General features: G+C 52.5%; 9 protein-coding genes across 9 annotated transcripts; 4 read left to right on the top strand and 5 right to left on the bottom strand.

Annotated features, from left to right (window-relative positions):
• Positions 1–508: 508 nt before the first annotated feature.
• Positions 509–820, top strand: BDP55DRAFT_504756 (dolichol phosphate-mannose biosynthesis regulatory protein; the record flags this gene model as incomplete). Its single annotated transcript, XM_060567655.1, has 2 exons — positions 509–589; positions 674–820. Coding segments are annotated over 2 exons (228 nt in total), but the record flags the coding sequence as incomplete, so codon positions are not given.
• Positions 821–1,302: 482 nt separating this feature from the next.
• BDP55DRAFT_627116 (uncharacterized protein) lies at positions 1,303–4,869 on the bottom strand (the record flags this gene model as incomplete). Its single annotated transcript, XM_060571710.1, has 3 exons — positions 1,303–4,567; positions 4,691–4,769; positions 4,863–4,869. The coding sequence occupies 3 exons, from the start codon at positions 4,867–4,869 to the stop codon at positions 1,303–1,305; spliced, it is 3,351 nt and encodes a 1,116-aa protein (XP_060435147.1).
• Positions 4,870–8,632: 3,763 nt separating this feature from the next.
• On the bottom strand, positions 8,633–9,198 carry BDP55DRAFT_627115 (uncharacterized protein; the record flags this gene model as incomplete). Its single annotated transcript, XM_060571709.1, has 2 exons — positions 8,633–8,910; positions 8,976–9,198. 2 exons carry the CDS (start codon positions 9,196–9,198, stop codon positions 8,633–8,635), a joined length of 501 nt encoding a protein of 166 aa, XP_060435146.1.
• Positions 9,199–10,746: 1,548 nt separating this feature from the next.
• On the bottom strand, positions 10,747–11,939 carry BDP55DRAFT_536799 (PIN domain-like protein; the record flags this gene model as incomplete). Its single annotated transcript, XM_060567889.1, has 2 exons — positions 10,747–11,636; positions 11,774–11,939. Coding segments are annotated over 2 exons (1,056 nt in total), but the record flags the coding sequence as incomplete, so codon positions are not given.
• An 816-nt stretch (positions 11,940–12,755) lies between these two features.
• Positions 12,756–15,899, bottom strand: BDP55DRAFT_647100 (uncharacterized protein). The gene is made up of 2 exons (XM_060573750.1): positions 13,184–15,899; positions 12,756–13,112 (listed from the first exon to the last, which is right to left on the bottom strand). Exons 1-2 carry the CDS (start codon positions 15,668–15,670, stop codon positions 12,966–12,968), a joined length of 2,634 nt encoding a protein of 877 aa, XP_060435144.1. The 5' UTR covers positions 15,671–15,899; the 3' UTR covers positions 12,756–12,965.
• Positions 15,900–16,448: 549 nt separating this feature from the next.
• On the bottom strand, positions 16,449–19,051 carry BDP55DRAFT_541964 (uncharacterized protein; the record flags this gene model as incomplete). Its single annotated transcript, XM_060568267.1, has 2 exons — positions 16,449–17,756; positions 17,810–19,051. The coding sequence occupies 2 exons, from the start codon at positions 19,049–19,051 to the stop codon at positions 16,449–16,451; spliced, it is 2,550 nt and encodes an 849-aa protein (XP_060435143.1).
• Positions 19,052–19,700: 649 nt separating this feature from the next.
• Positions 19,701–21,153, top strand: BDP55DRAFT_541756 (P-loop containing nucleoside triphosphate hydrolase protein; the record flags this gene model as incomplete). Its single annotated transcript, XM_060568250.1, has 2 exons — positions 19,701–20,220; positions 20,279–21,153. The coding sequence occupies 2 exons, from the start codon at positions 19,701–19,703 to the stop codon at positions 21,151–21,153; spliced, it is 1,395 nt and encodes a 464-aa protein (XP_060435142.1).
• A 481-nt stretch (positions 21,154–21,634) lies between these two features.
• On the top strand, positions 21,635–23,008 carry BDP55DRAFT_265128 (uncharacterized protein). Its single transcript, XM_060566368.1, has 2 exons — positions 21,635–22,846; positions 22,895–23,008. Exons 1-2 carry the CDS (start codon positions 21,841–21,843, stop codon positions 22,924–22,926), a joined length of 1,038 nt encoding a protein of 345 aa, XP_060435141.1. The 5' UTR covers positions 21,635–21,840; the 3' UTR covers positions 22,927–23,008.
• Positions 22,654–25,418, top strand: BDP55DRAFT_647091 (P-loop containing nucleoside triphosphate hydrolase protein). The gene is made up of 2 exons (XM_060573749.1): positions 22,654–22,846; positions 22,895–25,418. The coding sequence occupies exon 2, from the start codon at positions 23,090–23,092 to the stop codon at positions 25,244–25,246; it is 2,157 nt and encodes a 718-aa protein (XP_060435140.1). The 5' UTR covers positions 22,654–22,846; positions 22,895–23,089; the 3' UTR covers positions 25,247–25,418.
• Positions 25,419–25,464: the final 46 nt, after the last annotated feature.

Raw genomic sequence — 25,464 nt, 5'->3', positions numbered from 1 at the left:
GGCTGGAGCTTCCCAATTGCAAGGGGATTTAGCTAAGGCATTTGGCAGCAGAGGTCCACCGTCCACCTCAAGTCATTCAGTCAACCGTGGCAGCTCCATTTAGCCCAGCAGCCATAGAGGTCCAGTACAGGCGCGCCCTCGTCCCCTGAAATCGCGACGACAATTTTCCCGATCGGCGTCTACCTTAACTGGCCTTACCTCATCTCGACCTCCTTCCCACAATCACCCACGACCCTTCTTTTACATCGGCCTTTCCATTCACACAGTCACCGGTCACCACTTGCGCGCGCCCATCCCGTCGATTCCTTCTTCACACTCCTTATTCACCCCTTTCAATAAAATCGACAATGGTACGTTGACATGGCTCCTCCCCCCCGAGTTGGCGGGACCCGCCCGCACTCACTCAATAGCCAGCATCCCACCCTCGAGCGCAACAAGGGAGGGCAAGCAAGCAAAGAACCAAAACATCGCCAACAGCTAGCTAACCAGTGATTCTCTTACACTACAGAGCGGAACTCTCGTCGGCTTCGCCATGCTCGTGGCTGCCTCTGTCATCTTCACATACTACTCCATCTGGACCCTACTCATGGTACGTAGCCCAACCCACCTCCTCCCTCATTACCTTTTATTTTGCGAACAGGCCAACAAGGTTGACTAACACCTCCTGCCACAGCCCTTTGTTGATGAGGGCCACCCTCTCCAGAGCTTCTTCCCTGCGCGCGTTTGGGCCATCCGTATTCCCGTCATTCTCATCCTCCTCGGTTCGGCCGTCGTCGGCTCCTTCCTAGGCACCGTCATGATCCGCAGCAACAGGAAGAAGGCCGCCAAGGCCAAGGTTGCCGCGAAGAAGAAGGCGTAAAGGATACGGAAGTGGGAAACTATTATCAATTATTGCGCATGTCGAAGCTTGGGAGGTCCAGGTTATTGTTGGATGTCTACGACGATACACGGGCATGGAACATGAGGGCCAAAAGAGACGGGGTCCACAATTGCGAGAGCTCAAAGATGGGTATCTAAGCTGGATTTATTGGAGAATGGGCGCGCTGCTCACCTCAAGAGCAAGCAAGGCTACTCTACTCTGATTATGCTCGAGGAGGTACTACCCTAGGCCAGAGAGAACCCCCAAAAAATCACCAATAAAGGAGTGAGTGGCACGACCGGCCAAGTACATATCCTGTCCCATGATCTCATGCCTCGGCCCGCGCATGTCTCTTTGGGCTGATGCCTGATATCCGTAGACAAAATCATGGCAAGAAATGACTCCTGGTCTAATCTAGCTCCAAACGCCTCGTGGTTCCTCTTTCAAACTCTTTGATCTGCAAAGTCAAGCACTTCACAGTCATCCTCGAAAAAGCCATCCTCATCCTCCGTGTGCCTCGCCCCACGTCTTCGACGGGTTGTAACAACAATCTCATCGCCATTCTCTCCACGGTGCATAACTCTCTCCATCGAAGACAGCGGGAGCGCGCGGTGATCGTCCGAAATGTTGAATTCGTCTTCTGAAACTGAGAGGTGTCCAGTGTCGAGCTTCACCAGGTTGAGTGGCTGACCAAATGCCCAAGGTTGCGAATAATTTGTTTCCAGAGCCGTTTCTTGAGCGCGCGCACGCTGCTGTCTCTTCTTTTGCTTGGGTGTTGCGTGATCTTCTAACGTGGTATCGGCCATCAGCGCAGCTAGCGATGGTGGCAGGGCAGCGGGTGGGCTTGCGTACTCATACAAAGCCACTCGCCTATCCGTATGGAACGGCTGGTATGGTGCGCTGGATTCAATTTCGGCTTGCGGGATGGATGCTTCCGCACTCAGGTCGACCTGGAGCGGTCTGGCGCGCGGGTCAAGCGTTAACGTCTTGCCCACGTCCATCTCTCGGTCTGACAGATCCAGATACTCGTCTGAGTCGATGAATTGTCGAACGGCTTGCGAAAAGCCATCGTCGGGTAGTGCAGGGACTTTGAAGTCCTTGTATCGGAGTCCTCGAGGTGTGCGCTGCTTGCTGGCAGCCGCTGACGGGCGACGAGTCTTGGATGGAAATGTTCGCACCAGGCCGTCGCCGACCACATACAGAGTATGGTATTTTCTACCAGTGATCCATACGACGCATGATGAAGCTGGCAGAAGTGAGCTTTGTGGCAGAGAAACGCGATTGTCTCCCGTGTGGCGCAGCTGGTTTAAAGCGACGCCGGTTTTGCCCAGGGAATGGCTGATGCTCGCAGCAATGGCCCTTCCTCCAACACTGGCTGAATCGACAAAGTTGCCACCGGCCAAACCTTGAGCGTTCACGCTGCTCCTACGCGGCCGAGTGATCAAGGGTCTGGCGGCATGATAGGCAGCGCCGAAGGCACTGGATGCAATCGAGACAGCCGAGTTTGGTGCATCTGACGCCGGAGCACCATTTTCTTCCGTGGCTTTGCGCCGACGAGGCGGCGGCCAAGTGAAGGCACTGAATGGCATTTCGAGAAGATGAACGGTTCCTCTTTCAGTGACCATTGCAATCCGCTCTCCGTTAGGTTTCGACCAAGCCACGTCGACGATCCGAGCAACGGTCATCCGTGAGAATTGCGCGACCTGGCGCACTCGTGGACCAACTGCGTTGTTAGCAGCGACCGCCTGAAGAGGTGACGACTTGGTGTACTGAATGCACATCAGATCCCATACAGTCTGCACGTCGCCCTTGCCGCTCGCCGTGAACAGAGATATTCCAGTCGGTGAGAAGGACAAGAAGCTGCAACCAAGCGGAGATGCAAAGGTGATGAGCGGGTGCAAGGTGGCAGAAGTTGGCAAGCTGTCCATGTCGAGGATAGAGACGAGACCGGGGTCTTTAGTCACTGCCTGTCCAGGTGTACCGTGTGTCGGCGGGAATTGGTTTGCGTCGTGCCGAGGAGGGTACGAGCCGGCCCATTGCTGAGCTGTCACCGGAGGGGATCGAGACTGCATCGGAGGTGCCTGGCTCGCATTCTTATTCCAGTACGAGTTCCAGGCCGACAGTCCTTGTTGGCCAACCCACTTTGCTCCAGAGATCAACTCTTGCGTTGTTTCGCGCATTATTTTGTTGACCATGCTCTCGGCCATGGGAGAATCGACAGACCCGGTAACTGCGGGTAGCACGGGAGACGTCACTGAAGAGATGCCCGGAGCTTTCCCGAGAATGGCCACCGGTACGTGAGCGCGCAGAGCGATTTGCGAGGATGCCGCCGGAGGGCAGTACGCAATCCATTTCCCGTTGAGCGACAAGATTGGAATCTGCGGGTTGGGACGAGGAGGCGCCGGTGAGTGGCGACGTTCAGCATCCTCGGCAACCTCTCCTCGAGGGGACTGCTGGAGGCTAGTCCAGAGTTTACCGACACAGCCGAAGCGAACGATGCCGTCGTTGGAATCGAGGATGGAACGGTAGACCCAGCACTCTCCACTGGTTCCGGAGGCGATTGCAATGTTTCCGGCATCAGCTTTGATCGTGAATGCGCCCGTCGGCGGCGGCGCCTTGAAGATCGGGCTTGTGACTGGTGTTGACAGTGGGACTTTGGGAGCTTGTAGAAGCACATCGACGAGTTTGCCAGTCTTGAGAGAATACAGCTCGACTGATGTCTGGTAAAACTCGATGGCCGGCGTAAAGCGACCGGAAGGGCCTCCTTTCTGGCTGCCATCGGCTCGAGGACTACCTGGCACATCGGCTTTGTCTTCGGTAATGGTGTCGTTTGCTGTTTGGATTGCAATCTCTGGCGATGTCTGTGGTAACACAGGCCCGTGGATGACGACAGCCACAAGCGGAGAATCATCAACCTTGTTTCCAGGAGTTGACCAAGGAAGAACCTTGGCATCGTATACGCCTCCTCGCAGCCCTTTGAGACCGGCAACACGGTCTAAGCCGCGCTTGCTGACTGAGTAGACTTCGAGGCCACCCTCATAGCCCGCCAGCGCAACGTTGTCTGATCCTGGAGCGAATTCGTTGTGTGCAGCAGGAAGTGAATCGAAGCCAAAGTAATAGCCTTTGTCACCGGCCTTCATGCCAGCCTTGGCAGCCATATCAAAGTCGATGTCGGGAGCACTATAAAAGTGCGGCTGGGCTTGATGAGGGAGCGGGGGTTGGGGGCCTACTCGGGCGTGGGACATTTGCGACTGCATGGAGCTGCGACGGTATGCTGCAGCTGCAGCCGGCTGATGGTAGGCCTCGAGGGGAAACTGCGCGTCCATCTGGAAGCTGAGAGGCCGCTTCATATGGTTTGGCATGCTGTTGGGAGGAGAAGGCGAGGCAGTTTGGGGCGTCAGGGACTGGCGCTGGACGGCCCATCCGTGGTGGAGGCGACCAGAGTCCTCGTAGGAGGAAGGTTGAGTGGGCGGTGACTCGCCCATGAGACTGATCAAGTTGCCTGGAGAGCCAGCGAGCCCCCCTCTTGCCCAGTCGTGGTTTGTACTTGCAGCCGATGCCGAGGTGGTGGAAAGTGCATCCAGAGAGGGCGAGACAGTGGGGTGCCCATCGTATGGGGACGGGTCTTGAGTTATTGGTCTAATATCGGGAGAGTGAACGGGAGGCGACGATGCATCGGATGGAGGGCTTTTGGAAGGACTGCCGTTTCTTTGAGGTTGTTAGCCATCGGTGTCGCGACAAAGCCAGAATGGTCATAGGGGTTGCAGCAGTGACTCAACGCCGACTATCGCGGGGTTCTAAGATGACAGGCAGGGGTCGAGGGGAACCTACGCGAACTTGCCCGCGGCGAGTTTCGTCACCGCGGCGCTAACTGCACCATCTTTCGCGTTCTTTCTGTCCTTCTTCGAACCTGTAGAGAAGTAGATGATGAGTATGCCATTACTACATGGGTTACAGCGCGTATGACAGCCCAGGAGCGCAGAGGAGAGAGACCCGAACTTACTCGGCATTCAAGTGGTGTTGCGCGGCAGTTGGAGCAGTCTCCTGCTCCAAGGACCTGCGTTTCCGCAAGCCAGCTGTACCGCTTATTGGGAAATCGAGGGAGTTGATGCGAAACGAATTTGCAAGTATCGTGGCAAGTGGTTCGGTATCGTCGTATGAGGGTTGTTGTTAGGGTGGAAAGGACGAAACTTGAGTTATTGGTCTATTAGAGAGTCGCGTGGAAGGGTCGACAAAGGCGGCAGATGACCTCGGATGACGAAGGCTGCCGCAGGCTATTTTTTTGTAAATGCTTTGAATATGGACAGTTTTGCGTGGCAAATAGAGGCAGGCAAATCAAGACGGAATAAGTCGAATACCGTTGGGTAGGCAAGATGGACGTCGGTGTTGAAGGTGAAAGTGAAGGGAAGAAGCAGTAAAGAGACGATAAAGAGCGGCTTTCTTTCCAGGCGCTGCCAAAGTGGAGAGCAAGAGAGAGATTACTAGGATGGCCAAAGGGAAATCTATAGAATGAAACAGAAGAGGAAAGGACGTGACAGGTCGTGACGGACGTGACGTGACTATTGTGTTCACGGGAATGCTGCTATCGTGGATCGTTGTTTGAGTTGTTGATGTTGATGAGTCGAAGGAGAGAGCACGGGGAAGAGTGAGTGACAGTGAGGTCAGGTCAGGTAGCGTAGGCAGGTCCCAGGTCCGGTCCAGTTCCAGTTCCAGTTGGGGTGAGGTGTGCTCCGGGTAGGTAGGTGAGGTGGGCTGCGCTTGATTTGGTACGTGCCCGCCTTCTGCCCCCCCCCCCGCCATCAGCCACGGAGAGCAGCAGCAGGTCCAAGTCAGGCCGGAGGGGTGGTCTGTCCCATCTCCACCCCCTCCACGGCGGCGGCGGCATCTAAGATAAGATAGGGATGGGAGACCTTCCTCTTCCTCTTCCTTCCATCCCTCAGCTACCACGGTACCTTAGGTAAGGTATGGTACCTTCGGGCAAAGGTAGTCGGGCACGCTGTCCAAACAAGACACCACATTGCACCACCTGGGCACGTAACAGGGCCTCTCTGACGGTTCCAGGTTGCTTCGTTTGGTATGCGAGAGGCCTGCCAACTCTCACACTTAACAACCCAACGCCTCAGTCATCCTCAGTCATAACGACATATCTGATCCAGGCACAACAGAACCTTGCTGACCTACTACCTAGCAATGAAAGCCATATCTGAGGCAGACCAGGTACCTTCAGCTGCCGCCCGCGGGATGGAAGCGGGGCATTGGAGTGCTTTCGCTCTCTCGCCCCAGTTGTTCAGGTTCCATTGCCCGCCTCCATCACCCCCGAGTACGGCGCGGTGCCCCCCAATCCAGTCTCCTCTCCAAGCCACCCCTCCATGCCCACCCATCTCATTGAGTCTGTTGGAGGAACCTGAACTAGGGTGACAGGGGTGTCAAGTGCAGACAGCTTGCTGGGATGCATTTCTGAGAGAGGGGGAGGGGAAAGCAGAAGAGAGAGGGTGGAATTCTGCGATTGGATTGGCACTGTCCTGCAACTGCATCTACGAGCTGGGAGGTTCCAGGCCAGAGGTAACTCTCGGCTTGAACCTCGCCGGCAAGTACCTACCTGCGATGCACATCACGGGCAGGACGCGCACCGCGGATACAAGTGCAGATACAGCGCACCAACCTTGGAACAGCTCGCAGCAGACAAGGGGGGTTGGTTGGGTCTTGAGACTGCTAGTCTGGGGGGCCCCGGTGCTGTGTACCTGGTCATGTCCCTTTCTCGTACCTCCGCCCGCAGCTCTTGCTTGTCGGAGAACTCGAACATGACCATACCAGCTGACGGATGATACATGGTCCCGGCTGTCTATCCTCCTACGAACAGGTACCTTTCAGCAACAACAGTATGGCAGGTGCGTGCCTACCTACTTCGTACCCATAGAGACAATGGAAGACATGCTGGGCTGCAGCGGGCGCGGATACCGTGGCTAACACTTTCAAGACTCTAAAGACTCAAGAGGCACTCCTGAACACTTTACACGCCCTCGCTCTCGCTCACTCCTTTCTTACCTTACCTTAAGGTATCTTACCTTACATTGGACCTCGTCAACCGGAGTCAAGTCCAGTCCAGCCCAGCCCAGCCTGGCTAAGCTTCAACTTACTACTTACCTCCTTTATTTGCGCCTTCCGGCTTGTCTCTCTCACAAACTAGTTGATTGCAGGCACGGAGTACGCGCGCAGTACCTAGCGCTATCAGTTCGTCTGTCCTCAATATTCCTGACGGAAGCGACCAAGTCACACTCTCGTCATGCCAGAGGAACGGAACACTGATTCAACTACGAATTCAATATTGTCTGAGACCCCTCTCCTCCGTCCACCATCAGGTTGACACATTTTCTTCCATTGCTTTCTACCGAATCTCCGAAGTGTCTGCCACACACACACACACACACACACACACACACATACACTTTAGTACCTAGGTATACACGCACACACTCACAAAGTCAATCAAACGCCTACCTAAGCTCAGCTCTGCATACACATACCGGTACAGAGTCTCTTGCCGAGGCCGGAGATGCAGGCGGCAACGGCGCGACGTCCAGCCAAAAGCTACAATGCCCAAGCCAGAGACCACTGCCATCACAAATCCCATCACAAATCCCCCAACAAGCCATCCTTGGAGCGGGGACCAGCTGCTGACACCTGGGCTGTGCGTGCGTTGCCTCTTTGCCAGCAACCTTTGAAGACGAAAGACGGACGACGGCAAGACGGACGACAGATAGTTGAGGGTGACGATCTGGGGCTGGTAACCGATGCCATCATCCCGCTTTGGCCTGATGACAAGCGGCGCAGTCTCTACCGACGCTGACTGGACCAAGCTTCCTCCTGGGGTGGAATTATGGACGGATTCCAGACTAAAATAACGGTGTCGACTTCATTTGCCGCCAAACACTTTCAAGATTGTGGTCCTGCATCCTGGCTTCCCTCTGGGGTATGCCGTCGTTATCCCGTATCCTCCCGTTGTCGGTCATCCGTCCGTCCTATCGCACCGCTTCCCCATCGAACTGCCACACTCTCGGCGGCTCAGGGCCAGACCGTCCGACTGACAAAGACACCTGACCCCCCTCGGTGGAGGAACGGGGGGCACCACGTCAGGTGAACGAGCCACTCACAGCTCTACCGTGGACCACGAGAACAACGCACCATAGCTGACGTATGGAGGGGCTCTCCTGGATACCCCTCCTCATTCCCCCCAACCTCGTCTTCAGCTTTACTGGATGGATTGCGAACCTCCATCATCGCCGTTTCAAGAATTGAGATGCCGGCAAATGTCATGATTTTTGTTGAGGCAATGCCTAAATTTCTGGCTACCCTCGGTCCAATTACTTAAGCAACCCATTCGGATGGGGCGTAGCGACGCGAGACGAAGCCTGGACGAGGCGACGCGCGATGAATGCAAGGCACGGGGCCAGCCGCGTCCGCTACGCCGTCGAAGCGCAAGCAAGCGCATGGGGCGGTCTGAGGTCGAAGCCATCACCGGATGAATCTGCCGTCATCGATGAATTCAAGACCAATCTGCTCGCTGCTAAAGACGGTAGAACAATGCCTTCGCCGAAACACGGTGGCTGCGACAAATCGCATTGCGCCGCCAATTGTCAAGCGTCTCTCGTTCAATGATTGAGTGACACATCTCAATGGCCCGATTGCCCCCGTTCACATCGATTTCTTGTTGCTATTCAGCGCATTTCACACTGCTGGATATCCCGCTCAGCCTGCGCCGTCATATGTCACACTTTAGAACTCTGACACCGAAGGCAGTTCCCCCTCAATGGGAGCCCACTGGTCGAGCCAGACTCGATATGCATCCATCCGCCACTCCCCATCCTGCTTCACCCAGTCTGCGCTACCCGCCCAGCTGAACACGTTCTCACCACCATCCAACCCCTTCCTCCGAACTCCCCCCTTGAGCATGACGTGCACACCCTTTTCGGTAGCGGAGCCGATCGCACTCGTGATCCAGTGCTTCCTCGCCGCGACTGAGCTCCACATGTCCGCCCGTAGTTGACGGAGGTCTGATATTACAAACATGTCAGCCGTCCCGTGTCTTTTTAGCACATGGGCTAGGTAGCAAACTCACTCTCATGCTTCTCGGCCGCCGCCGGACCAATCTTGACTTTGGCATCAGGCGTGTAGAATTCGATCCAACGCTCATTAAGTTCCTTGTTATCGCTCGTCCGGTAAAAGTCCCGTATCCGGAGTCGGAGGTCCCGCTCCATCGCCGTCTGGCTCGCCGAAAACGGCTCCATTTTGGAGTAGCTGTCGTTGGGCTCCACGCCCTCTGTAGCTGCATATGAAGCCATGGTTATTTTCCGTCTCTTTTTATGCAATGACTGCCGAGCGTCAAGGCCTTGGTCGTTCGAACGAGTTGGTTATATTGGTACAGAATTAATGATGAGTGTAACGTGTACGGCAATACGGTATGCAGAGCACGTGTGTGAGGAAGTGAGGTGACGTTTATATCCGTCCCCGTTTCTCAAATGCGGGACGGCGGGCGGGGGGGTTTGTACCACCCCACAAGTCTTCGGCCCGGAAGCCCTGACGGCACCCGATGGAAGCTTCGGAACGGGAATATTTACCTCGGGAAAGGAACACAATTCTCATTGCTTCACTAACTTAGATTTGTTGCGAATTAACGTTCATCGTCTATTGTCTTTTCCGTCCAGAGCCTTCTGGTGTGTTATGGGTTTGATTTGTAATGATATGGGAGTGCTGCACCTTTGCGTCTTTCGGAAGTTCCGTCGGAAATGGAGCAGGAGGACACTTGAAATGGGCTCTGAATCACTCAATGAGAAGGGATGTAATGTCCTACTTGTTCTTTTCTTATTCCTTCCTACGGGTATGTTGGTAGCAATTCAGCGTTTTCAAGCAACTCATAGCCAGCTTGAAAGATATCAAATAATGAATGGATCTTCAATCGTGCCACCACCGGCACCCGTCACAGATTCCTCGACAGCCTCCTTACATGGCTTCTCTCCTATTGCCTCGGTAGTCCAGATCGAATTCTGAGAGGAGTACATCTCAAACTCGGGAACTGATCGAGCGGACTCCTGAGAGGAGTATGTAGCCATCTCAAGAATCATTCGTCTCGCTTTCATCCCGGGAATTTCGGCTAGTACATCCTCCACAATCGGGTCTTGCAGCTTTCTCTTCTTAGTGGAGACCGATTCCTCGTGGGAGTTCTCGCCATCAAGAGTATAGGTACTGCCGTGTCGAAGACCAGAGCTTGGGGATCGTGTGTCTCCTAGTGTCTCCTTGCTGCTCTGGCCTGCGTCGAGGCTCGTAGATTTCTTCTTTGCGAGATCGACAGGACTCGCTGGCGTTGCATTCGTTGCAGCCTGAGATAGACGGGAACGGCCTGAAGGGCTTGTGGTTGTTGGTGCAGTATGATTGCCAACAAGCCTAACTCGGTTCTTGCCCTGAACCTTCTTTGCGGGAGGCTGCTTCTGATTGTATTTAGTGAGAATCTGTGGTCGAAGCTTCAAAAAGTCCCGTGAGATGTCTTCGGTGTCACCCTTGACTTCAAGAGCGCCGCATGTAAGTATACAGGTGTCAGAGAACGCATCTCCAATCGCCAGAAAGAGATCAGTTACAAAAAGAAATTTGGCAGCAAAACTTACTAGAGGAGTTGCCCGTGCTCTCGATCTTGTTGGGGGTTCCTTCCTCGCTTCAAATTCCAGAATTGCGTCGAGCAATTCGAATTTCACGTTCTCGATCGCACACTCTGACCCAACGAAGATGTTCTCGATACCAGGAAATGCCTTACGAGGATCCAGTTTGACGGGGGTCGTTGGGGCTTCCTTGTTCTTCTTGGCGAATTTGGCAAAGAGATCCCGAGAACCGATTTTCCCCTTGAGAAGCTTTTGATTAACCACCGTGGGTATGAATATCTGAACCCACCCAGCAGCATCGAGTTTCGAATAGTAATGTTGCGACATCCAGGGAATTGAGGTTCTGAGGGTTTCGGTCGTATGCATACGATACCACTCGCCCTGCAGGAACGGGAGTCTTTCGAGAGCGTCCGAGCCGGAAACGACTGGCGATAGGCAAGTTCTCAGAGCCTCAAGATCTGGAAACTTCTTCATGTTAGACTTGCCCTTGTCGAAGTGCAAGCTCCGTCCTAAGACCTTATCCTGTAGAATATCGTCGATCGATGCTTCCAAGCTCTTTCGCCATCTTGTCGCCTGTTCCTCCGTCTGGATATGCGAAAATTCATCCACGAGAGCCTCTTTCTTGGTAAGATGCTGCGCTAGACTGATTCCGCAGCCTTTCAGTCCGCCGCGGACGTAGTCAAATCCGACAAGCATACCAAGGAGTGCAATGCTCTCCTTACTGTCAAGGCCTTTCTGCAACTCGCAGAGTTTCTCAAACTCGAAAAGTTCTGCGTCCTCCTTGAGCTTTGCGCCCTTTGCATCGCGCCGATTCCTAATGAGGACGGTGCAGCCGAACATGAATGTATCGCCATCTTCGGACCAGACTGCATCAACGAGGCCTTTCTGTTGGAGTAGCGCACACTCGGCTTCTGCCTCTCCTGGGGCCTGGTACCAGGGTACGCGGATGTGATCCAGTGTGGTCTTCAGATCAGCGGTAGTAGTTTCGAGTTGACCGCCTCTCTTGTGGCTTCTTTTGTAGCTCGGACGCCCGTCCCCATCGAATACGAATAGCAAGTGGATACCGAGACGCTGCAGCGGAAGGATACGTTCTAGGATTTGCTTCTCTCTTGGAAGAGAACCTGGGTTGTCTGTATTCGGACTGTCAGTGTCTGATTATTTTGATTCTTCAGAAGGAAGAACGATGACATGTAAACCACCCAAAACATGTCAACTGGGTGCGGGATAGTGCAGGGAAGAATAGGTATGTGTAAAATGAACGCCAAACCTCTCTTGATTTGGGCTACTCTCTTTTCCGGGATATTTTTGTATCGCCAGTGTGCCTCGTCAACTGCTATGCGCAGCGGGCGACCTTTTTCCTTCAAGTGATCACTGGCCCACTGTGCCAAGGACACTTTGACGCCAGTTTCTCCCGCGAGGTCCCAGAACCTAAAGCAATTGACTGGAATCAGTAAGCTTAAGTTTAGATGTACATGCACAGAAGCTCAAAAAGCATGAACAAACTGCTTGATCCCCATTTTCAGTACTATTCTATCCTCGGATAAGTGGTCAAAGTACTCTAGAAAAGGCCTTGGCAACAGCGGTGTGAAAAGTAAAGATGGGCGACGTATTCGTACGCGTATTAGCTGACTTTGGAGACGCGTCGGAGGCAAGGAGAGAATGAAAACAGAAGGCAAAGCGACAGGAGGCAACAAACCTCAGAGACAAGGAGAAGAACAGAAGAGGGGAAGGCATGGAAGAAAAGAAGCAAACATACCCAGGGCACCGGGGGGGGGTGCTTCATATCCACATCGCCAACATCAACCTAGGAAGGTTGCATGCGCACTGACCACATTCAACCACTTTTGACTTTCAACACCTTCAATACATCAACCCCGGATATCTCGACAACTAGCAACGATACGAAATTTCTGAGAAGAATTCGGGGCAATACAACCCCTGACCAGCAAATAATCCTGAAGTCGAGGGTTGTGCGCGATCAACACGCTGGTGACAGCAATGTCTTTAGAAATTTGTGTTTCGAGACTGCGTGGGGTTGCAACCGGCCACGCTAAGGCTTCGGTCACTCGAGCATTAGAGTAAGGGTAGGTTCCCAATGGGCAATGCCAATCTCCACTGTCCGGCCCCACATGTGCCGAACTGTCCCGTGTACGGAGTACTGTAGTTGCCCGAAGCTGGCATTAGAAGCCCGGTACAGAAGACATACCTTTATGCAAAGAAACTTTACCACACGGTCTGGCACGAGAAGTGGGCATCATCGTCATCTGTCCTATAGCAATTTTCGGGTGCCGTAACAGCCACACCGTGGTGCAGCTTTCATTTACTGTTGATACAAGACTGGCTCTTTGTCCATCATAAGCCCCGGCAACTTCACTCCTCGCTCCTAAAATCCCCTCCAAAACGCCGTTAGAGTTCTCTCCCCATAATTCAGCGCCATACCTCGCATCTGGGACCTCCTCTCAAGCCTTAATCCCCCTAGCATTAATCTCGCCCTTCTCCCCAATGTTCAAACGGAGGCGGCAGTCGGGGCAGTACCACTTCGTTGTGCGCGCAGGAATATGGGTCATACCCATACACTCTAGATGGAACCATTCCTTGTCGCAATTCTTTTCAACGGGGAAAAAAGAAGCAAATGTCAGTGCAATCCTAGACCTCAAGCTGGACGTTAAGTACTTACATCATTGTCGCACGCAATCATCTCGCCAAAACTGACTCTGTTGCAATCGCAGTATCGTGGTTCTTTCGGGTCGATTGGATTACCCTCGTCGTCTTCTTCCAACTCGATCTCGATCGGCTGGCCCTTTTCCTTTTTCTGAGCGCGTTTCTTCTTGGGAGCCGCTTTTCGCTTACCCACGGCACTGCTGCCTCCAGCGTTGGTCTTGCTGACGATACCAGGCACAGGCTTTCTAGTCCTCTTGCTCTGCTGTCGCTGCTCGGGAGCTGGCGTATTCCGCGCGGTACTAGCGCGACGGGGTCGGTCAGTTGCTAGCGAAGGCTGTGGCTCTTGACTCATAGCTTTTCCTCGCGAGCTGGGACGTCTCCCTTGGCCGTCGGGCACCGGTGTTGTACCCGGTGTCGCCGCACGCGGGCTCGATTGTTTGATCGAAGGCGCTGCGGACGACGAGCGCTGTGCTTGCGGAATCTGCGGCGCCGGCACCGGAGTAAGATTCTCCAGTTGCTGCTGATTCTTCTTTGCCATCTCCCCCCTTGTCTCCCTTCGAGCTGCAGAGTCACGCACCGGAGGAAGAATGGGCGTGGTAGACTTTTTAGGAGACAGAACGGGTGGCGGTATTGGCGTCTCCGCGGGTGGCTTGGTCAGTATACTTGCCGGAACAGTGCTTGCGACTGAAGCCGGGGGCCCAACTGAACCAGTTGGTGAAGAAGCCGGCGCGGATGTGTTGGCCGGCTTTGCAGCCGCAGCGCCAGGGCCTATGGCCGAGCCATCCTGTCCGGGAACAGGTATCGGCACTGGGGTCGTCATCTTAGGAGTGACCGCAGTACCGCCTGGTGTAAGAACAGGAGGCGGTACAGGAGGCTCTGCTAGGGATTGTGCAGTGAGACTGGCTCGCTGATGAGGGAGTGGGACCGGAGTTTCCGTTTTGGTGCGCTTTGGAGCGGGACGAGGCGCTGGTGTCTCAGCTGGCGGCTGCTCAGGCTTCTCGGCCTCGGCTTCTGGGAAAGAATCTCTTTTCCGCTTGTTGCCGTTGGCTTTTGGCTTGGCTGGAGTCTTCGCTTTGCTTGCACCCTTTGGCTGATCTGCAGCTGCGTTGGCAGGATTATTATTCGAAGTGGAGGGTGTAGTAGTGTTGTTATTGTTGTTATTGTTGTTGTTGTTCGCGACCGATGACGACGATGCTTCATGAGACATCAAAAGCCTTGCAGCTTCCCTAAACTGTCTGGCTGACTCTTCCGCCTCTTCTGCGGCTTGTTTAGCCAGTGACTCTCGCTTGAGTTTCTTGGCCTCGTTGAGCTTCATGCCCCGATTGCTTAGCTGGATATCATCAGACGCAAGCGCAGCGGCGCTAATGGCACCTTCTGGGATTGGTTTATTCCCAGCTTCAGCATCAGGAGCCAGAGCCGCGGGCACTTGGTCAAAGACTCTGCCCTCGTCCTCAGCCTTCTTTTTCGCCTCCTTGTAGGCATCAATTCCACGGCCGAGTGTCTTAAGTTCTCGTAGAATCATGGTATCGCTTGGACTCCAGGTTGCATTCTTCTTCATGCGCTTTCTAAGCCTAGCAAGTTCCCACGGCGTTAATTGCAACCAGGGAGCATCCGCGCTTCCTATCACGGCATTCTCTGGCGGAGGCTGCAGCACAACAGCAGGAGTTGGCGCGGCAGCCGGGCCCGCAACAGATTTTGGAGGTCGTGCTGAGGACGCAGCCTTTGGTGTCTTTGGGGGCCTGGCCTTGGGGGTTTTGACAACTTTGATCCGCGGTGCTGGTGTCGTTCGAGCTGGCGTCCGGCCAAGGGATTCGTCATCTTCCTCTTCGGAGCTCTCGTCGCTGTCGTCCGAGTACGCCACAAATTGGTCGTAAGGCGGCAGCACTTCGCCAGGCACAGTAATCCTGGGGATTCGTGGCCTTCGCACCTTTTCGCCGTCTTCATTTCGCATCACCCGCGGCGCTCGGACAAGCTGAGACTTGGAAGTCGCCACGGGACTCTTTTGTTCCTCCGCCGGATAATTCTCCAGCAGGTTCTTCAACTTGGCTAGTATCGTATTTGCGCGATTATAGTGACGGTTGACATTCTCAGACATGCGAACTGCCTCGGCGTGCGCATAAACGCGCGAGCTGACGGCATGGTTCAGACTGTCAGAAATGTCTGCGCGCAACTGTACTGGAGATGGACGCTCTTCGGCAGGAATGCTAGGTAGCTTGCCCCAGGTCGAGGTGAGGTTGTGAACGTTGATTGACGCTTCGGTATATGTTTGGTCGAGCTTGCCGATCAAAGTCAACGATCGCGTCATATCGGAAGGTAGGTATTCGGTAAAGTCGAGGAAGTCGGTGACAGTAGCTTGCGCGTCTGGATCGGCGCGCATTTCGAGGGACTCGACGGAGTTGCTGATGGAACCGAGCGACTGGTGTATGTCGTGTTCGACCGAGGTCCTGTCTTTGGGCGACACCTCAATGTCCATGGCGTCTGCGTCCTCTTCGGTGGAGGCCATTTTGTCGGAAGGAGTGTAATGAGAGTGTGTTTGGTCGGCCTGGTGGGCGGCGCATCGAGCGCTATAGATGCATTTGACACTGGAGAATCGATGGTGGCTGTTGGGCGTGTTGCGACATACGGTTGCGCATGCTTGAGATGAGGTTGCGGGTCGCGTATGCAAGGGGAGTCGCGACGTGATGTTCGCTTTAGCTCTGTGAGCTCCCTGCCGCTAGGGACCTTGGGGGCAGCTGCGATGGAGGCGGCGGGGCTTCCCACATCCACTGACAGATGCGCTTGGCCCCTGCACTCCTGGTCCGTGCTCGACCGACATTACAGCCACGGATTATTCAACTTCCGAATACACAAGAAACTGAGTCCCAGATACGTATCTTTCCATCGCTTTGTTTCATCTTATCTCACCACATGTTGGCACCTAGGTATTTAACCTGGCAAGCATCGAACATGACTGGCATTCATCAGGGTGGTTCTAATACATATAACGCCTGCTTTAACTACTATTGGTCCTATCTACCTGTTGTATTGATGAAATTTGTTGCAGCTTTTCGATGCCATTTCCCAGTTTGCCGTACTCTCCGAAGATACGGGATTTCCGCTTCGAAAAAATGGCGCTGACCTTGGTCGCTTCATCAACTATCAAAATGAACAGCTAACAACTGCTTGAGGCTCGAATGCTGAGCAAGCTCTATAAACTTTGAATTTGACATGCTCAACTCAAATCACTTATCTAATCATAGGAAATTCTAGACCACCTTAGCTGGCCTTGAAGTCAACTGCCTTCATACAAACTTGGCATCCATCTTTTCGTAGATTCCCTGTACCCTTTTCCACTTCAAATCTTTGGATCGCGAAAAGGCATGTTTGGTTTGATGCTGCGCGCCATCTGCAGTCGCACCAACCCCGGGCTGTAATCTATCGATTTGCTCACATATCAGATGCTCTTTTTCGGGGTCTGGGATATGGCCGATGACTCTCAAATCTGTTCCCCTTCGAAAGTCGAGGCACACCAAGGCGTGCCCTTTTGCCGTTACAACCTTCAGCATCGTCAAACCGCTAATCAAGAGCGTTGACGAGCTGATAGGTTTATCGATCGAAAACCCATCAGGAGATCTTCTGAGGAAAGCCGAGTTGTAAGGACCACGGATTTCCAGTACGCTTCCGCGCCGTTCATCATGCAAGAGTTTAGCGATGATGAGCTGCCCATCTATCCTAGTGACTGACTGTAGTTCAGAAACTGAGCAGCAGCGAACCCGCCCCCGGAGAAAGTCATTCCATGTCCATTCTTTGACCTTCATGCTCTTTCCGACCAAGACGATAAAAGCAGCTACAACCCAAAGGTAGGTCGCCAAATTCGAGGGATCAACACCATTGATCCGTTGGCCGACGCTGAAGCCGACCCCCAAACCACCTGCTGCAAATAGAACGGCTGTAAAAATGACGCCCCAGACATATCCTGGGCAAGACACCGTTACGCATGTTTCATCGACGACCCACTCATCCATGTACTTTGTCAGCCTCTTGAGTTCATTAAGTTGATGCGTTGCCTCATGTTGTTCTTTTGGTGGAGGGTGTGAGCTCCGCACTAGCCGGGACCGCGAGAAAAAGCCACAGTCCAGGGCTTCAGAAAGATGAAGAACGCCTGGTCTCCTCATACTGTCGAACTGACTGGTGTACATGCGGAAGAAGGCCCCGAACTTTCCTTCCGCTAGCGGCTGAACATCATCTTGGATAAAACCCGTCAGAGCTATGACATGTCGGAAGCTGGTGAAATCCGCCAAAAAGATCGGGCAAGTCATCGCTAGAGGTACCATCACAGTTATGACTTCGTCCATGGAACTGAGTCGTAGACGTTGGCTGGAGCCCGCAAGATCGATATCGATCTGACCCGACCGATTGTCCTCATCTCCGCAATATTTCCATTGTAAAGTTGTTTTCAGGCCGTTGGTGCATTCTTCCTGCTCGCGGTTTTGATGCTTGAGATGTATGACTATCTGGTTGAGGATATTGAATGCTGAATGTGCAGTATTCATATTATCAAGGTCCGACGTTGCCGAATACTGAAGATCTCTATCTTGGAACAAAAGCGCCTGTGATAGAAGGTTCAGAATACAGAACGAGTTCGAGCGAGTGTACCACATACCTTGAAACCTTCGAAACCCGTCTCATATGCTACGGCACAGATTTCGAACGACGATGATGGAAGGCCAGCGCGGTTGGTGGATCCCATGGATATCAAGATATGCCTCAAAGCTGAATTCAGCCCAAACTGAAACTTACTTTGCTCGACACAATGAGCCGCTGCCTGTTTTTCCTCAGACGATACGAGCACCTCTTCCAACTGTGTCTCGACCATTTGCATAAAGTCTTCGCACTCCTCATCCTCATCCATTTCGCCACTTTTTTGTTGCGTACTAATGGAATCGCGGATTTTGGACAGAAAGGCACCTGCTGCTCCGGCACCGATTACAGAGTTCGCGGGTAGGTCTATCAACAACAGCTTGATCTTGGTAATTCGCTTGATAAGAACACTAAGAACGTTTGTTTGCCAGTAAGAGCCTGGCGAGGTCTGAACGATCAGTCTCGTCAAGACTGCCGAGATGTAGTTGAGCAGCTCGTAAGTAGCCCCGAGGCTGGAACATGTTTCTTGAAGGAAATTGGCCTTTCCCATGCCCACAACGCTCTCTAAGATAGTCTGGCCCTTAGAGAATTGCTTGATGAAGCTCAAGGGCCTTTCGTGATTGGAAAACCGAGCACAGTGCTCCAAGTTGATCTGTTCGTTCTCGAGAAGACAAATTGAGAGAGCTATCAAGACTTTCTGGCATAAATTGGATATGTCCCGATAGCCCTTTTCGGTGTCTCCTTGAAAGAACTTCCTACTTGAAAATTCAAGTGGTATGTCCGGATTCCTAGCAATGTTTATTAATCGTTCCGTTTCAGCGTGCCACAAAACCTTCAGAACTTCTTCAGACTGAACATATAACCCAGCAGCGTCGAACTCGGGATATTTGGCCACACCGTCTGTTCTGGGCAAGACTTTATCCAGCACTTCCTGGAAATCGCATTGGGCCGGTTCACCTCTGGGTCTAGGACGTTCCTCAGAGTTGATGGAGGGGCCTTGGCAAGCTGGGTGGACGGGGTGGACGGGCTGACGTCGTAGCCTACGGAAGAATTCTCTCGGCTTATCGCCGGCAGATCCCAATTTGACACGGCTAGGAAGTGGCAGGGGTTCAATGCCCGAGCTCGATCGAACTGGTGCACTGTGGTCTGACCAGGCGTTTGGTTGACTGGGAGGAGTCTGAGGACTGGATGCCTCGCACGACTGGCTTTCTAGCCGAGTCTTCTCATCCAGGCCTCCGCCCGAAGTCGCCGATCTTGAAGACATGGTGAAGACCTCAAAGCAGTTGATTTGTCTATCAGTGACGGACGTGGTGTTTATGTGACGACTGGATGCCGTTTGAAGATAAGAGATGCGGTCAAGGGAAGCGAGAGGCTCGGTATGGACTTCCTCCTTAAGTCTGCGCTCACTGGCCCAGGTCAACGGAGTCTTTTGCTTTTATTAGGCCCAAACCCTACTGAATCTATTTATCAAGTACACCGTTGTCATCAAACTTCTGTTTTGGCTTCGGTCAGGCATTGGAGGCAGGCTGAATGGAGGCCTCTGAGGCGGACTTGGTGTCAGACTTAAGGCGAACCACTTTGGAATGGGCGGCAGCATTGCCCGGACGCCGCTGTGGCTGCTCACTTGCAGATGTAATACAAGCACACACATGAATTTGAAGGTTGCCCGTCGATTGGGCGAATTCCATGGCTGCCTGATGCAAGCTCGGTGAGGGTGCTGGTCTTACAGGCAGGCGTACAAAGCAGGAGCTTCGCCTCACCACCACCTAGACTCAACTCTGGGAATCTTTGTTACGATGAACCGTCTCGAACAGCCGTCTCATAATCTTGCAATTTAGCAGGCAAAGCGGAGGAAAATGACTCGCAATACTGCTAAAGCATGCGACCTCGACGCCTACTTCACGGCGTTGGGGATGCAAACCCATCCAATCGATGTGCCTGTTTACCCAGAACCTGTTGGACAAAGATCCTCCCAGTTGCCGACGCAGACACCCGGAAAGAACCAGGAAACAGATTTGACGAAACAGCAGCAGGATCCAAAGAAACATGAGCAATCAGATGAACGTGGTTTCACTGCTCAAGTCGAGGGCGAGCACTCTTCGGAAGAGGATGATAACCACCTGCACACCGACCCTGTGATACTTGCAGAAGTTCCGGATTCATCAATTTGCAATCACCCAAGTTATTTAAAAAATCGAAATAGCCATTCGAGCCATCGCCTGCAATCTGGGAAGCCCATCGGGGGTAATGGCAATAGTGAAGATGATGAGGACGTTGACGATGACGAAGAACATCTCAATGTCTACGACAGCGATCTAGACTCAATATTGGGTAGTGCAACTCAGCACAGTCACTCTCGGAAGATGCGAAAGTGGAAGAGCTTGGTCAAAGGGCGGTTCGAGAAGATGCTACTCGATTGCATCGTCAACACGGGTCAGAATCCAAACACGTCGATGTAAATGCTTTCAACGCCACTAATATTGTGCAACAGACAACATTGCGCCAAACTACCGAGACGTTTTTATTGACCCCTCAATAATCAACAAGCTCGAGCAAGTAACTTCGCTTTCGCTCCTACGGCCGAAAGCTTTCTCATGTGGTGTGCTCAAGGGTAATAAAGTCACGGGTTGTATTCTCTATGGACCCCCAGGCACAGGCAAAAGCATGTTGGCCAGAGGCATGGCAAAACAATCAGGATTCAACATGCTGTCTATCTCAACTTCCGAGATCTGGCAGGCGCATCACGGGGAGGACGAAAAGATGATCAAGGCAATCTTCTCTCTGGCCCGGAAACTATACCCTTGCATAGTTTTTGTTGACGAGGCTGATGCAATGCTTGGTACACGGAAAGCTGACGAGATTAGACACATCAGGTCAATGCTAAACCAGTTTCTCATGGAATGGGACGGTCTCGTTATAGACACCAAGGCCCCCTTCGTCTTGCTTGCCACAAACAGGCCTCTTGACTTGGACCCGGCCGTTCTTCGACGCGCACCGGTGCAGATACATCTCAACATTCCTACACAAAGCGAGAGAGCTGGGATCCTGGACCTGCTACTCGAGGGCGAGACATTGCAGCACATAAACACGAATCTCATTGCAAGGCTGACCCCGAAGTACACTGGGTCAAACCTCAAGAATCTCTGCGTCATGGCTGCTACCAACTGTGTGAATTCACAGCCGAATGACACAACCGAACGTATTTTGACGAGAGCACACTTCTACTCAGCCCTTCAAACAATATCTGCTACCAATATGGGGAAGCTCAGTGCGAACGAGTTCAAAAAGTTCGAGGGGCGATTGGAGAAGAATGTTGAGGATTCGGCGAGAGGTGAAGACGAAGATCAGACCAGACTACAACTATGACTTGCCATAATTCTTAGCCCCGAATGCTCAAGAGTCGGCCCCTTCGCTGGAAGTTTGCACGTATTTACTATCATTAATGGGATTGGAGTTGATTCTCAAGGCTTCACTGAAATAATAGACTAGGTCGTCTCTAAACATTATTTGAGACTCATGTGCAAATTGAAATAGGCGTTGGCTAGGAAATTTCCCGACCCCGTGGTGGTAAGCAGTTGAATGAGCATCGATCGATCGTTGTCAATGCATCAACATCCCCTCTGCCACTGAGAATCGCAGGAGGCCTCGCTCGAACAACTTCTATGCCGCAGGTTTGACGGCGTATACCTCCAATGCGGTATTTGCTTAGGGGAGATAATGTAGGCTGACATGGCTAGCCCGTTGCAGTGGCTGAGGCTGTGAACCACGCTCGTAGGCTGTCTGCATGAGGCTTTTTTCTTGTAGGCCGCCTGCATGTATCTGTTCTTGCGGCATGACTGCCTACAGCCACGCCCTTTAGGAAGTCTGCCTGCGGCTACGCCGGCGGTTGCCTCATTTTTCGCTCGTTCAGGCAAAATGAAACGAGAGTGAATCGCGACCACTGTCATCATTGGAAGTGGGACACACACTGTCTTTAAAATCTCCATCGGCCACGCCTCATATGGGCGAGGGATTCAAGAACATCCATCTAGACTCTATACTCCCAACCTCAACATGGAATCGGACGACGAGGAGGTGCAGACCGGCCGCCAGACGCCAAAGGAGGGCCTGATCAACGAAAATGTGCAGTCAAGCAGTGATAATGCCGTGAATGCGGTCGATACGGAGTATCATAGCTCAGAAAATGAGAATACTTATGAGAACCATGGCCACAGCGAAAACGCCGCAGAAATGCACACTGTTAACGTTCAATGTGAGAACGATAAAGATAGGAGATCTCTTGATAACGTTGTGGAGGCCAAGACACAGAAACCTTGCAATTGCCACACGCCGACCGAAACTGCCGCGAAGAGTGTCACGGGCCAGAAACACAAGAAAGATACTGTCGAAGACACGGCGGAGACGAAGAAGTCTGAAGAGGCAGATGGCACGCAAGGTACTGGTAAAATCCACAACGGAAATATACAGCATGGAAGGTCTCTGCAACAGTCACGCGCCGCACTGAGATCTCTGCCATTTCACCAGGGTTTCGTGGAGGTTCGGGCCAATAATGACGGTAGTGACTCAGATGACCAACATGATACGAGACCTCAAAGAGTTGACAATCTGTCTTCATGGGCAAAGTCTGTGGTCAGTGAAACAATGCCAGAGGATGTTGACGACCGGTCACAGTCAAGGCTAGAATGGCTGAGACAAAAACGGGAAGACGGCGAAGAGAACCCGTATCTCGACCAAGTCATGTCAATGGTTGGTTTGGAGAATGTGAAGGCCCATTTTCTTGCCGTGAAGGCCAGGGTCAGGGAGAGTCAGGTAGATGACCCTTGTCTAACGAGATTCCGCCTGGCGAAGTTGCGACTTCACCTAGTTCTCTATGGGAAAGATGGAACAGGTAAGCCCCCTTGTAGAGAAGGAGAAAATGTACCATTGACTATCTTGTATAGGCAAGAAATCCATAGCCTAACTTTACGCACAGTTTCTCTATTCTATAGGAGCTGTACATGGGCGGAAATTTTTCGGGACACCCAATCCCAAGAAAACCACATTACGCAACCCCCCGACAGTAGGTGATATTCATGGCCATGTACTGTGAGGTCCTGACGATTGACAGGTTGTTTTTTGGGACGAGAATGTACAGGATGAAGATTCATCAGACAGCAGTGACGATGATTCTTCCGATAGTGAAAGTAGCGACCTTTTTGGGGCTGTTCATACCCGAACCTCACTCAATATTAAGGATCTTCTGGAGACTGCGGCAGAGTCCATTTTGATCATCTCATCGCGAAACAAAATTCTGATTGAATCTATGGAGCGCAATGAGAAGGCTTTGCGGGAGTTTCAGAGCCCACTGAAACTTCCAGACTACAATGAAGAAGAACTAACGCAACTCGTTGTGCGTATGATACAGAAACGGGGCATGTTAATCGAAGGGGGTCCCGAGAATCGCAGCCTTCATGCTTTGGTACGGCGAGTGGCCCGGAAACGGAAGTCGGCTTCCTTCTCGAACGTACATCACTTAGAGAAAGAACTAAACAATGCATGCAGACGGCAAGCTCTCCGGCTACAAAGAGAACACGTCCAATGGTTCCAACAGGGTTTAACTCAAGCTTCTCGAACAGAATTTCTGCCGGGCGAACGTACGCAGAATGAAAGGGAGACCGACGAAAAATGCAACGTCACCGAAGCTACCGATGACCAGAAACGCCTCTTCACCTCATCGGATCTCTTGGGCCCGGATCCTAAAGATCTGAGGGACGATAACAAGTCATGGAAAAAGTTAGAGGGTCTGATTGGACTCGAAAAGGTCAAGAGAGAATTTGGCGACATCATCGACTTTGCCCAGACCAATTACCGCCGTGAGCTTCAAGGGATGAAGCCCCTTGAAATTGGTCTCAACAGGCTGTTTCTCGGACCTCCTGGAGTAGGTAAAACTACTGTTGCGCAGCTATATGGCCAGATACTCATCGACCTTGGACTTCTTTCTGGAAAGAAGGTCATGTTACGAAATCCTTCCGACTTGATCGGCCCGCATACAGGGCAATCCGAGATGAAGACCAAGGAAGTTCTTGAAGAAGCGAACGGGAACGTCTTAGTTATTGATGACGCACATATGCTGTATCCTGGCGTCCAAGACGCCGGTAACAATACGGACGATTTCAGGATCGCTGTTCTTGACACCCTCGTCGCGAATGTCTCCGCGGAACCAGAGGACAGATGCATCATACTCGTTGGGTACGACTCCGAGATGAGCCAACTATTCAACAACAGTAACCCCGGGCTCCAGCGGCGGTTCCCAAAGGAGACTGCCTTGCGCTTCGACACGTACAGTGAGGATGAACTCTGTCGAATCATGGATATGAAAGTTGATGAGTGTGGTCTTGAGATGACCGAGGACGCTGCCGCAGTGTCTCGACAAGTCTTGAGCCGTATGCGTATCAATCCGAGATTCGGAAATGCGGGAGATGTTGAGAGCCTACTCTCTCAAGCTAAAGTACGCATGAACGCCCGAAGCAGATCCGCAGACCACAGATCAGGATCCATACAATTTACGATAGAGTCTGGTGACATCGACCCTGATTGGGACCGGCCATTGCGGGTTGACGAAAGTCGCGCTAAGCTTTTCGAAGGTTTCGTTGGATTCAAGAAGATCGTCGAGCAGTTCGAAGGCTATAAGAACCTAGTCGACGGTATGCGACTTTGGGACATTGATCCCAGACCTCACATTCCATGGGCCTTCATTTTCCAGGGCCCACCAGGTACGGGGAAAACGGCAACTGCTCAGAAAGTAGGGCGCTTATACTTTGATATGGGCCTACTATCCACAGACGAGGTTGTGGTTTGTTCGGTCACTGATTTCGTCGGGCAATATTTGGGACAGACGGGACCCAAAGTTGTCAAGACCCTCGAGACTGGCCTGGGCAAGGTCTTGTTTGTTGACGAAGCCTATCGCTTGGCAAGTGGTTCAGAATTCCACGCAGAGGCTCTCAGCGAGCTGGTCGACGCAATGACACAGGTGCGCTATCAGAATAACATGGTCATAATATTGGCTGGGTACACCACGGAGATGGAACATCTTTTACGAATCAACCCTGGTTTGCGTAGTAGATTCCCGGAACACATCACATTCCAAGCCATGAACTCGCACGCTTGCCTCAAGCATCTCAGGCAAGAGGTTCAGAAGCTCAAGATCGACATCGTGGTAGCAAAAGATCCAAGTGAGGAGAAGTTAGAGACAGTCTACCGTCTGTTCAGAAAGCTCGGCCAAACGAGGGGATGGGCTAGTGGCCGTGACGTTGAGACTTTGGCCAAGACCATTATAGGTAATGCGTATAAGCGGGCGGGGAGAACAAAGAAGAGGTTGGACACGATTTCCTTACAAGTCACTCTGGGCGAAGTTATTGAGGTCCAAAAAGGGATGCTAAGGGAACGGCTGAGACGAGTGGACGACGAGGCGGAGGAGTAGACTGTAGGCCTAGAAGTATCGAGTTACGACAGAAACACAGAGCCAAATTAGCTCGAATGCCAGATATGAATATCATTGTGTCTCTGCCAACGAATCTGACGAGGCTAATGACCTTCTCGTCGAGGGCATCGACATCGCCAGCCTACTCGAGCGCATGACAAGATGCGGTCACATCTCATTCTTTGCCCCTCATTGTGACCATGGTTCTACGCACTGGT

The sequence above is a fragment of the Colletotrichum godetiae genome (genome assembly GCF_030913485.1).
Source record: "Colletotrichum godetiae strain CBS 193.32 chromosome Unknown BDP55scaffold_4, whole genome shotgun sequence".
In the NCBI taxonomy this organism is placed as follows: domain Eukaryota; kingdom Fungi; phylum Ascomycota; class Sordariomycetes; order Glomerellales; family Glomerellaceae; genus Colletotrichum; species Colletotrichum godetiae.
Note: the sequence above shows the minus strand (reverse complement) of the source record. Positions and strands in the feature narration are given on the sequence as shown.